The sequence below is a fragment of the Palaemon carinicauda genome, chromosome 22 (genome assembly GCF_036898095.1).
Source record: "Palaemon carinicauda isolate YSFRI2023 chromosome 22, ASM3689809v2, whole genome shotgun sequence".
Lineage (NCBI taxonomy): Eukaryota > Metazoa > Arthropoda > Malacostraca > Decapoda > Palaemonidae > Palaemon > Palaemon carinicauda.
The window spans coordinates 95296374-95313367 of record NC_090746.1 but is presented as its reverse complement, the minus strand read 5'-3'; the positions used below and the strand labels follow the sequence as shown (position 1 = coordinate 95313367).

General features: G+C 38.0%; 1 protein-coding gene across 3 annotated transcripts in view; it reads left to right on the top strand.

Moving 5' to 3' along the window:
- Positions 1 to 16187, top strand: part of LOC137616642 (lysosomal Pro-X carboxypeptidase) — a 124789-nt gene extending 108602 nt beyond the window's left edge. For all 3 annotated transcript variants that reach the window (XM_068346555.1, XM_068346556.1, XM_068346557.1), the window contains exons 7-10: positions 9183 to 9355; positions 11550 to 11714; positions 13137 to 13324; positions 15469 to 16187. In XM_068346555.1, coding sequence (XP_068202656.1) covers positions 9183 to 9355; positions 11550 to 11714; positions 13137 to 13324; positions 15469 to 15688 — 746 coding nt within the window. In that variant the 3' untranslated portion in view covers positions 15689 to 16187. The remainder of the gene's footprint in view (positions 1 to 9182; positions 9356 to 11549; positions 11715 to 13136; positions 13325 to 15468) is intronic.
- Positions 16188 to 16994: the final 807 nt, after the last annotated feature.

Below are 16994 nucleotides of genomic sequence, written 5' to 3'. Positions count from 1 at the left end.
GCGGCTCACTGGATAAAGGACATGACGCTAGAGACGATCTCAGTTCCTGTTTCCGAAGAGAGGAGGTCTACTCTCACGTGGTGAAAGAACAGCTTTCTTCTCAAGGAAGTCTACCTTTGGCTGTTCAGAAACCCGACCGCCGTCTCTTCTCTGACGCATCAGACACGGGCTGGGGTGCGACTTTGGACGGACAGGAATGCTCGGGAACATGGAATCAGGAGCTAAGGACACTTCACATCTTTTGCAAGGAGCTGTTGGCGGTTCATCTGGCCTTGATAAACTTCAAGTCCCTCCAGCTTAACAAGGTGGTGGAGGTGGACTCTGACAACACCACAGCCTTGGCTTACATCTCCAAGCAGGGAGGGACTCATTCGTGGAAGTTGTTCTAGATCGCAAGGGACCTCCTCATCTGGTTAAAAGATCGAAAGCTCACGCTGGTAACGAGGTTCATTCAGGGCGATATGAATGTCATGGCAGATCGCCTTAGCCGGAAGGGTCAGGTCATCCCCACAGAGTGGACCCTTCACAAGAATGTTTGCAGCAGACTTTGGGCCCTGTGGGGTCAGCCAACCATAGATCTGTTCGCTACCTCGATAACCTAGAGGCTCCCATTGTATTGTTCCCCGATTCCAGACCCAGCAGCAGTTCACGTGGATGCTTTTCTGCTGGATTGGTCCCATCTCGACCTGTATGCATTCCCGCCGTTCAAGATTGTCAACAGGGTACTTCAGAAGTTCGCCTCTCGCAAAGGGACACGGCTGACGTTGGTTGGCTCCGCTCTGGCCCGCGAGAGAATGGTTCATAGAGGTACTGCAATGGCTGGTCGACATTCCCAGGACTCTTCCTCTAGGAGTGGACCTTCTACGTCTACCTCACGTAAAGAAGGTACATCCAAACCTCCACGCTCTTCGTCTGACTGCCTTCAGTCTTTCGAAAGACTCTCAAGAGCTAGGGGCTTTTCGAAGGAGGCAGCCAGAGCGATTGCCAGAGCAAGGAGGACATCCACTCTCAGAGTCTATCAGTCTAAAGGGGAAGTCTTCCGAAGCTGGTACAAGGCCAATGCAGTTTCCTCATCCAGTACCACTGTAACCCAGATTGCTGACTTCCTGTTACATCTAAGGAACGTAAGATCCCTTTCAGCTCCTACGATTAAGGGTTACAGAAGTATGTTGGCAGCGGTTTTCCGCCACAGAGGCTTGGATCTTTCCACCAACAAAGATCTACAGGACCTCCTTAGGTCTTTTAAGACCTCAAAGGAACGTCGGTTGTCCACTCCAGGCTGGAATCTAGACGTGGTCCTAAGGTTCCTTATGTCATCAAGATTTGAACCTCTCCAATCAGCCTCTTTTAAGGACCTCACATTGAAAACTCTTTTCCTCGTGTGCTTGACAACAGCTAAAAGAGTAAGTGAGATCCACGCCTTCAGCAGGAACATAGTTTTCACATCTGAAACGGCTACATGTTCCTTGCAGCTCGGTTTTTTGCTAAAACGAGCTTCCTTCACGTCCTTGGCCTAAGTCGTTCGAGATCCCAAGCCTGTCCAACTTGGTGGGGGACGAACTGGAGAGAGTACTTTGCCCAGTTAGAGCTCTTAGGTACTATCTAAAAAGGTCATAACCTTTACGAGGACAATCAGAAGCCTTTTGGTGTGCTATCAAGAAGCCTTCTCTTCCAAGGTCTAAGAACTCAGTTTCTTACCTATTCAGGCTCCTGATTAGGGAAGCACATTCTCATCTGAAGGAAGAAGACCTTGCTTTGCTGAAGGTAAGGACACATGAAGTGAGAGCTGTGGCTACTTCAGTGGCCCTCAAACAGAACCGTTCTCTGCAGAGTGTTATGGATGCAACCTATTGGAGAAGCAAGTCAGTGTTCGCATCATTCTATCTCAAAGATGTTCAGTCTCTTTACGAGAACTGCTACACCCTGGGACCATTCGTAGCAACGAATGCAGTAGTAGGCGGGGGCTCAGCCACTACATTCCCATAATCCCATAACCTTTTTAACCTTTCTCTTGAATACTTTTTATGGGTTGTACGGTCGGCTAAGAAGCCTTCCACATCCTTGTTGATTTGGCGGGTGGTCAATTCTTTCTTGAGAAGCGCCGAGGTTAAAGGTTGTGATGAGGTCCTTTAGTATGGGTTGCAGCCCTTTATACTTCAGCACCTAAGAGTCGTTCAGCATCCTAAGAGGACCGCTACGCTCAGTAAGGAAGACGTACTTAATAAAGGCAGAGTAATGGTTCAAGTCGTCTTCCTTACCAGGTACTTATTTATTTTATGTTATTTTTGAATAACTAATAAAATAAAATACGGGATACTTAGCTTCTTTGTTAACATATATGCTGGTCTCCACCCACCACCCTGGGTGTGAATCAGCTACATGATTATCGGGTAAGATTAATATTGAAAAATGTTATTTTCATTAGTAAAATAAATTTTTGAATATACTTACCCGATAATCATGATTTAATTGACCCACCCTTCCTCCCCATAGAGAACCAGTGGACCGAGGAAAAAATTGAGGTGGTGTTGACAAGAAGTACTGGAGTACCTGACCACAGATGGCGCTGTGGTGTTCACCCCCACCTGTATAGCGATCGCTGGCGTATCCCGACCGTAGATTTCTGTCGGCAACAGAGTTGACAGCTACATGATTATCGGGTAAGTATATTCAAAAATTTATTTTACTAATGAAAATAACATTTTAAATTGAAAATATCATATTACTTGAACATGCTGTATATATGAACCTCTTTTAATCATTTTTATTACTAGACGTTCTATGCAAAGGGTTATCACTGAATAGTTTACATGTGTTAACTATAAAGTTATCATGTATATTTCTTTGTTTATCATTAGTTTTATTGAAGGGAGGGAAATAGTGTAAAGGCCGGGTGCAAAGAAGTGTGTATGGTTTGAAAATGTTGGACTATGTGCAGCAGTCCTAACTGCAAGAAATTTAAACTTTATTTAAATTTCCTATGAATCTCTGTACCACAAAAAATGGAAACCATGATGTCAGAACCTGTGAAGACGGACGACTGACTGTACTCAGGAGAATGACCTTAGTATATTGAATACCTAGTACATTCTCAGCAAGAAATTACATATCAAAATGCATCCTATTCTGCGAATACATTTCAGTACGAGGTACAGTTTTTCACCCGGCTTGTTAGAAAATTTATGATAAAACACTTCGCCTGAGTTCTCCAGTGACTTATGGGATACAGAAATTCTGCTGGCATCTGATTCATTCCAGCCCTATCAGTAAACGATACCAGCGGAAGAAGAATCTGTGTTCATTACCATCGCTTGTACAGACCATGAGATCTTCCTTTCAGGATTGTAGAAGTTTCCTTGTGCTCTTTCCTGCATATTCTGTCTTCATGGAAATGTTCCAATAGTGTTCTCCACAAGTAAGACAAGTTTCTTTTCACTTATGCTCTACAATCATCATATCCCATGGGATCGGCTGTGATAGTGAACCATACAATAGGTAGCCACGATTGAGAACCATATGATCAGTAACCGTGATGAGGAATCTTGCAGTCGGTAGCTGTTATCGGAATCTTGCAATACACAGCCATGAGTGGTAATCATGCAATTGGCAGCTGCGATCAGGAACTAGATGATAGAGAACCTCACAATCAGGTTCACACAATCGTAAGTTACGCTCATTCTTTTCGAAATTGTTACCTTCACGTCACGAGGTAATTAGTTAACCCATTTCTGTTACCTGCTCCTTCCCAGCGCCTCAATAACCCCAAAGAGGAGGAGGAAGTTGTCATCAAAGCACAGGACAACCAGTCTAGCAGTCGTTCGAGACTTAAACCGATTCGTTTGCATGATTTCGTGGGAGTAGCAGTACTGTACCAAAACCCAACCCAACCCCACTCTCATCTTTCTCCTGCCTTGGGATATCCCCGAGATGCCATCGCTTAAGATTAGCCTAGAGATGATACTGCTTATTAAAGTAGATTTTCCCACATTCATCCCAATCCATGATTGAGTTTTCCAAGATGCCAAAACATTCCAACTTGGTCGCAGGTTAAGGTTTGGAATACAGGCCTTCTCATATCTGATCTTGGCTCTCATACTATCACTGAGATGCCACATCATGCTAACGCAGTTGTCGGCAGAGATCCTCTCCAACCATAGACAAGTATTTAATTGCCCAATGCTATTCGTGGACTGACTGGCCAGTATCCCAGAAGGTTTCTTCTAAAAATTATTGAGATGTCACTGAACAAGTCCAGGAAGACCAATTGATAGTAGTCACATAAGAGTGATTACTTTAGTTTCTCTTCCTGTGAGGGACGGAGATTATTCCTTTCAAGGAACGGAATCTAATTACGTGGAAGGAGCATAGTACTTTATATGTTATGGGAATGTATCCATCCCCAAATAGACATACAGTATTGGTATACAGTACAGAAGCTCACATGCTAGTTTTCTGTGCTCAGTTCTTAGAGAACAAGTACATGCACTACTGGTTGGAATAAAAGGCATTGCCCTTCTTTCCAATTACCAAATGTTTTACTTTAATCTCTCCACTGGAGAGCAAGAAGTAGTGTAGTATGTGCCGTTCAACGTTCTTTACCAAGAGGGAAAGAACTACCTGAAATTAACTTAACCCTTTTACCCCCACCATAAGGTTAAATTTCGAGCACATTTTGCTATATATTTTCTTTAAATTGCTCTAACAGGCTTAATTTTTGTCCTAGAGAGGTCAGGTTGGTCTCATTCTTTTGGAAAATGCCTGAAGTTTCTCATAAAATTATCAAAAATATGTGAAAATATGTAATTAACAGTGTTTTGCAAGAACGTACCGGTACGTCCTTTGAGGGTGAAATGGTTTGGGAATGGATTTGGTACTATAACTCATGCCCCCACCACCAGCACTAGATCTCATACAAGACCAACCCATTGTCGTTCCCTTACCTCAGGATGCTTCGGTGACTCCATCACCATGGTCCGTCGATTCAGTGATTGCAGCACTGAAAACAGGGACCCAGTGTAAGACTCATGGACATGGGACATATTTGTGAGGGTCAGACTCCCCTACCATGGAAACTGCTTTCAGGATCAGTCTGGCAGCGGCTTATTTGACCTTTGGTTAGATGGCAGACATATATGTTGCTTCATCCTTAAACTCAAGAATTCTAAACAGGCAGAAGGCAAGCACCTTTCTGACTCTGAAGCTACCTTACCAATGAGCTTTTTTCATCTCGAAGGGACACAAGGGAGAGAGTGTTAATCAAAGTCCTTTCAGACCAGGCCCCAGGCCTTTGCAGTCAATTCTTCCAGTGAAAAAGTCGACATGAGCCTGGTTTTAATCATTCAAAGATAAATGTAAATACCAAACAGTCTGGCCTCAGGAAGAGGACTTTTCCTGATCATTGACACTGAAGGATTTGTACATCTGGATATCGATCCTTAGTTCCATCGGAATATCATCATCCTCTAGGCTTTGGTTTTCAATCCAAACCATAGCTTCAGACTGCCTTTTGCCCTGAAGTTTTGTGCTCACCTTTATGGTGCCTTCTAGGCAATATGCTTGTCCTGTTTCCCTAGGGGAGGTAATGCTCAAAGACCAAAGAAGTTGACCTCCTTTTGCCACAATACAAAAATAGTGTTCTATTTGTAACCCAGTCACACCTGGCAGAAATAAAGGACCAAAGTATGCTGATAACACAATGAACATTTGTTTCAGCAAACAAAGGGAATTAATGCAGTTGCTCCTACATGACCAAGAACTTCCTGCTGGACAGTAACAATATCTTCATTGGAGCCTATGTAGTGATTGCTTCAGTATTTTGGAACGCACCAACAGTAGGCAGCTAGTGATTTCCCTACCTCCTGGTTTCAGTGGAATTTTAGCTAACTGACAATTTCCTTTCCAGGGAAGAGACACTTAAACCCACCTCCAGAGATCTTTCCATTCACAGACAAATCCAAGGAAGGTGGGGCATGGGGGTATTTGATCACTTCTTGGAAGAGGCTCTCTGAAGAAAGATATGCTTCCATCCGTGACTTTTGTAAACTAATGGCCTTGTTTCATAGATCCTTATCCAACAGTATTGCTCTTTGGAAGTCATCAAGGTAGGGCTGTTTGCTACATTTCATTTGGGCAGGAGAATTGCGCAAACAAATACACTCAGTCAACACCAACTCCCTGTAGGATCATTTGTGATCCCTAAATCAATATGGGGAGGAAAGGCTCTGTACATCAAGTTTTCACCATCACTCGACAGATAAGGAGACATAGGGAACATCCCGGAAGTTATCCAGATTGGATCTATCCCAGGTCATAAGAAGAACCTGTCAGGGGGCCATTTCATCAGAACAAGAGATTGGGTAACAACTGAACTGTCTGCCCGTTACCTATGGGAGTATACTCAAAGATCCGTGGATTCCTGTGTGTAGCAATCCTATCATCTTCATGGGACAAAAAATATCTCATCTAAGATTGCAGTCATGATGTAAATCTAGAATGAGAGGTGAATGAACTAGCCCTTCTAACCCTTCTTTCTTCCTTTACTTTTGGGGTGGAACAGTTGCTCTTTTATTTGCTGGATTGCAAGCTATGTGTAGGGTAGCCACATGATCAAACAACTTTTCCTACAAATAAGTTTTGTTTCAAAGATTTTCCCCATTCTCCCTGACGAGTGAGAGGATGGCCAAATATGGGCAACCCATTTATTTTCATATTAACCATACATTTAGGTTTTCCGTGATCATCTACCAGTGCCTGGTAGGGAGCTTGCTGAATCCTCATGACCAGGTTTTTAGGAGGTTGACAGTGCTAGGGCATTTTTGGGGGATAATAAATCAGCCGTTTTGTTCTATGGACTTCCTTCCTCCTATCGATAAGTCTCATATTAAACGACAAGAGTTTGTATTTGTGTTGGAACAATCACAAATTTTTCAAGTAATTTGTATTTCCGCTAATTATAGAAACCTCAGTCACTTGAGTTATACTTCCTGCCTCAACCACCCCTCAAGTCCTAGGCTTAAGGCAAAGTGAGGTCTCAGAAGCCTGTCGAGTGAGCAAGGCTTCCTGCCGCCCAGCAGTAACTGCCGCCACTTGTTAAAAGTTTTAAGACCCATATCCAGCTTTGCTCAAAGCATACACTTAATAAAGGACTGAAGGTTGTATAGTTAGCAAAAATACAAATTACTTTTAAAATCTTTGATATTACGTTATGTCCTATAGCTGCTAAGATGCTCATCAACAAGTCTTTGCAGTCTATTTCTTATGAATTCAATAATTTTTTTAAGAAAAGGCCCACCTACTCCTCTCTCTTTAAGTTTGAAAAAGGTGGTCTCATGATTAACATGGTCAACGGCAGTTCTAAAATCAATGTCAGTCATACAAAACTCAAGACCATAATCAAAGGATTTCTGTACAGCTTTGTAATGAAGGGCATCACATGCTTCAAGGCCTTTGAGAAAGTCAAATTGCAAGCTAGGGAATGTAGGATAACCTTCAACATGCCAAAAAATGCTTAAAACATTAGTTGATCTGAGAGTTATCTAAATTGGGTGATAATCAGCTGGCTGGCTAGAGCTATCACAAACATATTTACCCAAAAGAGCAAACTTATAAATTCTCCAGCATCTTCAAAGATAATTTTTTTGTAAACATGCAAAAAACAAGATATCTTGGGAGCTAAAGGTTTGCTGTAATTACGAATAAAACAAAGGAAATGCCATTTACCTTTCCACCTGAACTTTGGCTTTCCCCTCCTTCCTTTGCCCTCCGCCTCCATGTTCATAACCCTTTTAGATATGCATTCATCTTCTCTCGTCATGACCTGACCAAATCGTTTCAGTCTTCTTTTCTGAGCTTTCTTTGAAACCTCTAGTACTTTGACTGTCTACCTGATCAATTCATTCAGGATTTTATCCATTTTGTGTGTCACCACAGCATTCTCATCCCAGCCACTTCCATTTTTCTTGTTCTTTCTTTATTAGCCAAGTCTCTGCCCCATGGAGCATGGCTGGTGTAACAACACTTTTCATAAAACTTTCCTTTAACCTTTGCACTGATCCTCCTGTCACAAAATATCCCTGATGACTTTCTCCAATTCATCCATCCTCACTGAATTCTATGACTGACTTCTGCATCAAGGTTTCCATTTTTGTTCATAACAGAACCAAGATATTTGAAGGAGCTAACCCTCTTTATGTCATCTTAGCTAATTCTCTAGAGTACAAAAAGATCGAGATAACTAGTAGAAATTGACAGGTAGCTTCAGAAACGAAAAGTCAGGTGTCTTTACAAAAACTGAATGAAGAATTCAATCTGGGTTCACACCACCAAAGGCTGGAAGGTCAGTAAAATTCTCTTAATTTTGCTGAACTGAAAACAAAAACAAGTCCGTTCACCTTCAAGAATAAGGCTGAGTTTATCATTACTCTGCTTACTGTGAAACACATCAGCCAACAGGGTAGCCAGTTAGTAACAGAGCTATCCAGTTTAATTCTTCTTCACCTAAGGGGTTAACTACTGCCCTGTAATTGTTCAGTGGCCACTTTTTTCTTGGTAAGAGTAGAAGAAACTCTTTAGCTATGGTAAGCAGCTCTTCTAGGAGAAGGCACTCCAAAATCAAACCATTGTTCTCTAGTCTTGGGTAGTGCCATAGCCTCTGTACCATGGTCTTCAACTGTCTGGGGTTAGAGTTCTCTTACTTGAGGGTACACTTGGGCACACTATTCTATCTAATTTCTCTTCTTCTTGTTTTGTTAAAGTTTTTATAGTTTATATAGGAAATATTTATTTTAATGTAACTGTTCTTAAAATATTTTATTTTTCTGTGTTTCCTTTCCTCACTGGGCTATTATCCCTGTTGGGGCTCTTGGGCTTAAAGCATCTTGCTTCTTCAACTAGGGTAGTAGCTTAGCAATTAATAATAATGATAATAATAATAATAATAATCAAATGAGGAACTGCTAACTTTACACTAAACAGTGCAATTTTAACAGTGGCCCAACCTTTTCATGTTCTTGAATTTTACCAAAAAAGAACATTTTATGATCAAATTGTATTTGTACTGGTATTTCATTGACAAATCTTAACTGGCAGAAATTTTTATAAAGTTGAATTGAGATCATTTAATTTTTCTGAAAATTTTATCAGCCTAAAAAAGTTTATTAATTCATGTTCATGGTGTTTTATAGATGCTGGCAAGACGTGGCTGAGTGATACCTGGAATCTCTGTAACCCTCTTGTTTCTGAAGGGAATGTAACAGATTTGAAATACTATTTGATGAATGTATGGACCAATCTTGCCATGGTGGATTATCCTTATCCAGCAGATTTCCTAGCTCCTTTGCCTGCTTATCCAATCAAGGTGATTATTGTTTTTTTATGTAAGCTATACTGTTCTTCATGTAATATTGTGTTGTGTTTTACAAATATTTATTATAGGGGTATTGATAGTAAATTATAGCACTGAATAAGTAATATTTAAGTATTATTAGTAATTAGGTTGTTACCAACTAAAATGAATAACTATATTTAAGAAAACTACTTTTGTAAAAAGATATTTAAAATAAACAAATTATTTGGGATACTGTACATCTTCAGCAGAGCTAGAGAGGCTATTGAATCATTAATAAGGTATTTGGCTAATGCAGGCTGTGCGAGAGTAAGCCTCGCCCACCTACTTGTCAAAGATTAGTTATCAGTACGGATGCACTGTTGTGCTGGTCTCTTTCAACTGTTGATTCTTTTCTTACATTTGTTTGTGGTAAGTGTTTGTGCTTTGCTTTCATTTTTGGGAGCTTGTAACAGTGGATGTGCACCAAAAAGTAAGCATGTGGTGAATGTGTGTAGATTGCCTTGCCTTACGCAAGACATGGGCTCTTGCGTTGGCACCCCGTAATAAGTGGTGAAGTGGATTTTGTTCTACTGTAGAAACAAATCTTCCAGTCCTGATGTATTGTGTACCTTTAATGAGGTGGTGACTGTAAGCAGCATCCTCCGGCCTTCCCTTAGGAGTGAAGTGTAGTTTTATCTCTTTCTATTAAGATGATGAATTCTTGGAGCGTAACTAGTCTTGCTTCTTGGATCTCGTGTTGCCCGTACTGCGCTAGTGTCCCCAATAATGAACACTATTTATCTGGTGGCCACATTATCTAAATATTTAGCAATGACGGGTTGCATATACTAGTAAAATCATAATAATAGCATAAGAAGAAAAGAGCATGCTTTTAGTTCAGAGTTTCCCACCACCCTTGTCCCCATTTGCCCCTATTCCCCCTACCTTCAGTTTTAAATTCCTTAAGTAATTAATTCAAAGTGAATTCAAAGTTATCAGATTTGAAAGGGATTTGAGAGACTTCACTGTAGTAGTTTAGAAGATTTTAACTATAAGTTTTTGCAGGGAATTAATGATCAACTGTTTCCCTATTGATGCCATTTCAAAAAAAAAAATATAAGCTTAAAATTTACTCAACCTCACCTACTAAACTGGAATTAACAGGGAACATTTTTAAACACCACACTATTGCATCACCTCTCAATAGAGTAGGCTGCGGTAAAGTAATATTTTAAGTAAGGGGAATGATGGGTCAAAAGCTAGGGTTTTCCCATTCTTCCTCTTTTCTATTTCCTTCCCATTTATATTTTCATTTCTGTTATCCATTAATTTTTCTATTCATTTTAGTCAGTGGTAGAACGTCAAGATTCCGATCTAGTAGATGTTGTGGAAGAGTTTCCAGCCAGACTCAAAGATCTTGTCGAAGAATGCTATGATACTCGTTCTTTGCAAATCCCAGTAGGGGGAAGGCTTTTCCACTTTCATCATATTTGGGAGAGCCTTCGTCTCGATCCTTAGGTTTTAGCTGCTGTCAAAGGAGGTTATCAGATTCCTCTGTACTTTAATCCTCCTTTGTCCAAGAAACAATCCCCTTTACTTTACTTTAAGGGCTGCTTATCTGATCCTGTATAGCAGGGGAGCTCTACTCTCCACAAGACTTCCACGGTTGTTTTATGATGTTCATTTGGGAGCATTTAACATTTCACAATGTGTATTGTTCGCTTACTGTTTGATCATCACTGTCAAAACACTCACAAAATAAGAGTCAAAGAACCAATCCCATTACCAAATTATCTAATAAATACAAGAATAAAGGGTCTTAAATAAAGGCCTTTAACTCTTCTTTTACCCAGGGTATCTCCTTTCCTATTTCCTTAATAGTTACGCATTTGTGATCTTCATTTAGTCAAAGAATAGAATCTTTCAGTGAGATGGGAGATTGTCCCAGACTGGGAAAAGTTTCACCCATCTCCTAATTTCTGTCACTTGTTCAAACTAGGACCAGACATTGTCCTTCAAAGTATTTTTTAAGTATTTAGTAAATGCAACAGGCTCTATGCATAGAAAGTAAAATTGTGTAACAAATTTTGGGTTGAGTTATTTCATTGTAATAAAAACATTCTTCTGCACAGTAAAATAAATTTCAGCAAATCTTTAGGTACTAATTCTTTTTTTTTTTTCACTTTCATTATCCATATAATTTTTTTTTATCTGCTTTGGCCAGGTTGTGTGCACTCATCTAACTGACTCCAAAAAAGATCCCAAGCCTCTTTTAGAAGAACTGTTTGATGGACTTCAAGTGTACTTCAATTTTACTGGTGAAACTGAATGTTTGAATTACAACCAACAGGCAGATGAGAGATTGGATGATCAAGGATGGGATTTTCAGGTTCGTATTTTTGGGGTAATATTTTAAGTTATATACTGCACCTTTGAATTACAGTACTTGATTAGATGATGCAAGGTAAGTAAATTCAAAACTAGCATAGAGAAGGATTTTAAAGAATAAAAGATCAATGCATGTAAATACCATTAATATCTTTTAAGTAATTTTTAAATGAGGCACAATTTTGATAACCTAGACCTTGGATCATAGTAAAGCAGGTGTAAGTTTTAGCTGTGTTACGTAGTGCGAACTCCTGCAACAGCACTAACTCTCCATAAGTAATTTGCAGCCATCGACCTTTGCATATTTAATGCCTATCGCCTTAAAAACCTTATGAAGATTGACTAGGAATGTGGGAATGCAAGAGTTTAGCAGCAGAAGGCTTTAAAGTTAAAAATTAAATTGAAACTGAATGGATCTCAACTCTGTAAGGTACAGTGAACATTAGACGATTGTTAATGAATATATGTACTTGGGACAGATAGTAAGTGTTTCCCCGGACAAGAGACAGTAATTAAAAGAAGGATAAGCTTGGAATGGAGAGTGTTTGGTAAACTAGATGAGATATGAAAATTAAAATGCCACTTTCTTTAAAAAAAGGAAAGTAGTTAATCAGATGGTATTACTAGTATATTTTATTGCATGTATTGGCCATTGGAAAGAAAATCATGCTGTTGATGCTTTCTCTCTTTCATGGAAGGTATATCATTTCTGGATACTGTATTTCCTTGATACAAGTTTTCATTCAAACTGATACTTGCTCAGACCCTATTATCTTTGATATCTTTATATTAGTCTGCATAGAAGGTTGTTGGAGTCATCCTTCCCTTGTATTTATCAATGACCAAGTAAGGTTGCAATTCTGCATGGAGATGAGCTTATGCCCATTAGTTAAATGGACTGCTACACATCCAACTTTTAAGGAGTGAATCCCCTAAATAAAATTCATTGATTTGTAATCTCATAAGAGCAAATTGCAAATTTCTAAAATAATGTATAAGTTTTCTCAGATATAAAAACCAGTGTCTTTATCATATTTTAACCTCAATCCCGCATCCCTTCTTTAGTCCTGATAGAAATGAAAAAATAAATGGCTAGATGACATCAGGCTGATCAACCTGCCTAGTAATCAATAAGAGTTTCGTTGCTGAGCTTAAATGACTGTATCCAGCTCGTGCTAGAATGCATTCTTACATAAAAGACTTTGGTTTGTATATCTAGAAAATAAAAGAAATAGATAACTTGAAAATGTTGTTTGAAAATTTTCATAGATACCTTAAATTAGTACATAATGCTTTTGTGTAACCAAGATACAATAACTGCTTTTTTCATAGTTATGTAAAACTCCAAACTATTTGGATATGATAAGAATATGATCTAAATTATGAAGAAGGATTCATCTTTTTAAATCAACTTTGTTTAAAGGCCTGCACAGAGATGGTGATGCCATTCACTTATGATGGAATCAATGATTTCTTTGAACCAAGTACTTGGGACTTTGAAGCATTTGCAGAGCAGTGCAAAAACAAGTGGGGCGTTACCCCTCGTCCGCGAATGGCTCAACTCATATATGGTGGAAAGGAAATTGAGGCGTCAAGTAATATAGTGTTCAGGTAGGTAATAAAATGTAATTTGATTTTCTATTTGACATGCAGCATTGCCCTAGAGTGAAAGAATTATGATGAGTTTACATGAATGAAGTTTATAATGCTTTACACTTTTTAAAGTAATTTCTCCTGCCAATATTTGATAAATTACAGTATACTTATAAAGTAATTTTAATAATTGAGGGAATACCAATGTTGGTTACTAATATTGAAGTTATCAAGTGATTATCTTCCTAGATTTAATCTAACTATGAGTATTTTCAGCATGAGCAAAAGAACTTTTTTTTTACTTATTACCAGCGTTAACCTCTAGTGCACTCAGTAAATAATGATTGTTGTAATGACTGAATTTCTATAAGTATTATCTAACATTAATTTTGCTATGCATTCAGCTTGGTTGACATACTCAAAATTATAGGACTACTATCACTTGCCCTCTTAACATTTTGAGAACTACTCGTACACTAAATGGATGCCAGACCCAACCATCCTGAAAGTCCTTCTCATTTTATCTATTAGATACGTGGTTTTAATTTGAAAATCGCTTTGGATCAAGAACTATTATTTAGAGACATATGTAGTCCATTATTTTTATGAGCTTCAGTAAACAATTGGAGTTCCGTAATTTGAGATGATTTATTAGAAATATTCTAGACCAGATTAGTAGCTCTTAAACATGCTATCTTTCTTTTGATTAAATTCATCCTATCTCTTTCTTTCACTGGCGTCTAACCTTCAACGGTGTGGGAGTCAACAATATGAACACCAGGAGAGGTTCATAGAAATAAACTGAATTTTAATCATTTTTATAAAAATTTCCTTATACACTCACCTGATGTTCATATACGTACCCACCCTCCTCCCCAGTACCTTGTGGTATCAAGATAAGGAAAATTTTGACTTTGAAACTGAAGAGATAAAGAGAGACTGATGTGTCAATTGCTTCTTACTGCTATAATGTTCCTTCCTTTAGTAAACGATACGTTTATTAAATGGAAATAAAATTAGAAAGATTTTTTAAATTTCAAATTTCAGTTGGCAAATGTCAAATAAACTGAGCTTCAAGAGAGGAAGTAGTATGAACATCAGGAGAGATTCACCGAAATAAGAATTTATTTTATAAAAATAATGGTTTTAAAAACTAAATTAGGACATACACCAACTCCTCTTGTTCAACAGTATAATGCAAATACTGTAAAGGTGCCTGGGAGAATGCTGTATAAAGTTTTATACAGGTCAAGTGCCTCACTTTAATTATTCACAAGATCGTGATATCTTTGTAAAGTTCATCACACAAGCAGCTGACAAATCTCTGCCCTTGAAAGGAAAAATGAAACCTTAAATAAAAGATCTAAAAATTAGAGTACAGGTCCCCTAATGTTAATAAAATTGCCAAACTAATTGATATAACCATTGGAAGTAGTGTGTTGGAACTATATTTTAATAAGATTTATTCTAGATTTAGAAAAGAAGAAATAAAACACAGGATAATTCTGTGGCAAAAATATGCATATAGTATATTATAAACAACCTCAGTGCAGAATGTGTAGCAGATATTTAGAAAAATTAATTGTTCCTATAGCAGATCTACAATACATGCATTAATGCATATTGGGTCACTAGTTCATGATACACAGCCAATCTCAAATATTATATGAAGCAATACTGAAAGCATAAGCATTACTAATAATTTGGATGCCACTTGCGATCCATCAAAAGAGAAGAAGCAATTGCATTGAATTTTGATGTTGCAGAAGATGTATATTACAATAAAAAGTAAATTAAGGTTTCTGAGTCCCACTGTAGACATTACCCTCTTTACAGGGGACTTAACAAAAGTTGAGGGTTACTATTAAATTTGAATTAAAGTTGATTGATCAGAGCTTTGGTTACAAACTGTAAGACACTTGTACTTACGGTGATTGGAAATTGATGAAAAATACTTTTAACCTTGATACGAGGACTGAATAGTATTTGAAAGAGCATGAGTGGTATGGTGCTGTATAAGGAATGGGAAAATGCTCAGGCAAGGTTTGAAGAGACTAAAAGTTTTTATTAGAGTTATATGGCCAGCAGCTTTTTGATAATGCAATGTTCTTTATTTGCTTCTCTCAAACTCTAAGTTTAACTTTGTTTTTCGTATTTTTCAGCAATGGCTTACTTGACCCTTGGTCCTCTGGTGGTGTCATGTGGAATGTTTCAGAGACTGTAGTTTCAGTTATCATCCCAGAAGGTGCTCACCATCTGGATCTCAGGAATTCTCACCCAGATGATCCTCAGTCTGTGATTGATGCTAGACTGGAAGAAAAACGCAACATAAAGAACTGGATTGATAGCTACATGGAACAGGTCTCGGATGACATGAAATAAAACTCTCATGTTAAATTATAGAATAAAGCTGTTTAGCTGCTCTGTTTCTATGGTTTTGTGGTATAAACTGTCAATAGACTGCTCATTTTTATGTAAGGTGCAAAAAGATATAATTGTAACATGGACTTTGTGTGGTAGTTTTATTGTGCAAGTCCTGGAGTTTTTCTCTTAGTATTTCTCTTACATTTTGTAATTTTATTTTTATATGAAAAGTTAGTGTTATTTTTGAAAATTAAAGTTGTATTTAACATCTGTTTGGCTAATATATATATAAATATACCTCACTATATTTAGAATTATTTAGGAAAATATGATTTTATAATATAGTACAGTAGTTTGTTCCAAAATTATGCAGATACCTAGTATGATGATAAAACAAATAATTTTATGCAAAAACTGACGAGAAATTTTAGCACATATTTCTTTGTGACAAAACCTTTGTTATTCATTGTTATACTGATTTAAAGATTTTAATATGAAGTAAAAAAAAATTCTGAGATCATTGAGTTTTTAATGGTAGAAAATCATCCCTTATGAGCAATAAGAAATCTTCATAGTAGTGACTTTGTCATTCATATTGTTACTGATATACTGTATATTAATCCCAATACTATATTCTTTTCTAAAGACCAATTACTGTGTTCTGGATATCAAATCTATTAGCTGAACCTATTCAAGAATAATTTTTTGAGTCCTATACAGTATGTAGATGAATAACCTTTTGAGCACCACCGATGTTCCAAGCATTTATTTTATTTTTTTTTTTTTCTCCTAGATTGCTCAAGTTATCTTTGTAAATAAGACAGGACTTGACATCATTTGTTATAAAGCATCAGAAAAAATTTCCCTTCCATTGGTATGTGATTTGACTATTTTTTGAAATTGTCAGAAAAATCAACGAGGTTTATTATTCAGAAGCTATGTGGACAATGGCACAGAGCATAAGCAACTGCTTTTGCCTTCCAAACTAGAGACAGTGTAATGACCATTGCCCATGAAGGCTCACTTGGGGGACATCTGGGTAATGAAAAGACATTGCATAGAATAAGGCAAGAGTTTTATCGGCCAGGGATTGATGCAGTTGTGAAGAGATTTTGTCAATCCTGTGATATGTCAGAAAACTTAGCCAATAGAAAACGTTGGTAAATCATCATTAGGGGAAGTCCCACTCAGAAACTCCTTTAAAGGGGTTTTCTGCTAATCTGGTTGGTCCTCTCATACCCAGAAGTACAGGTGGAAACAAATATATATTGACAATGGTAGATTATGCTACTTGATACCCAGAAGCTGTGGCATTGCCTTGTAT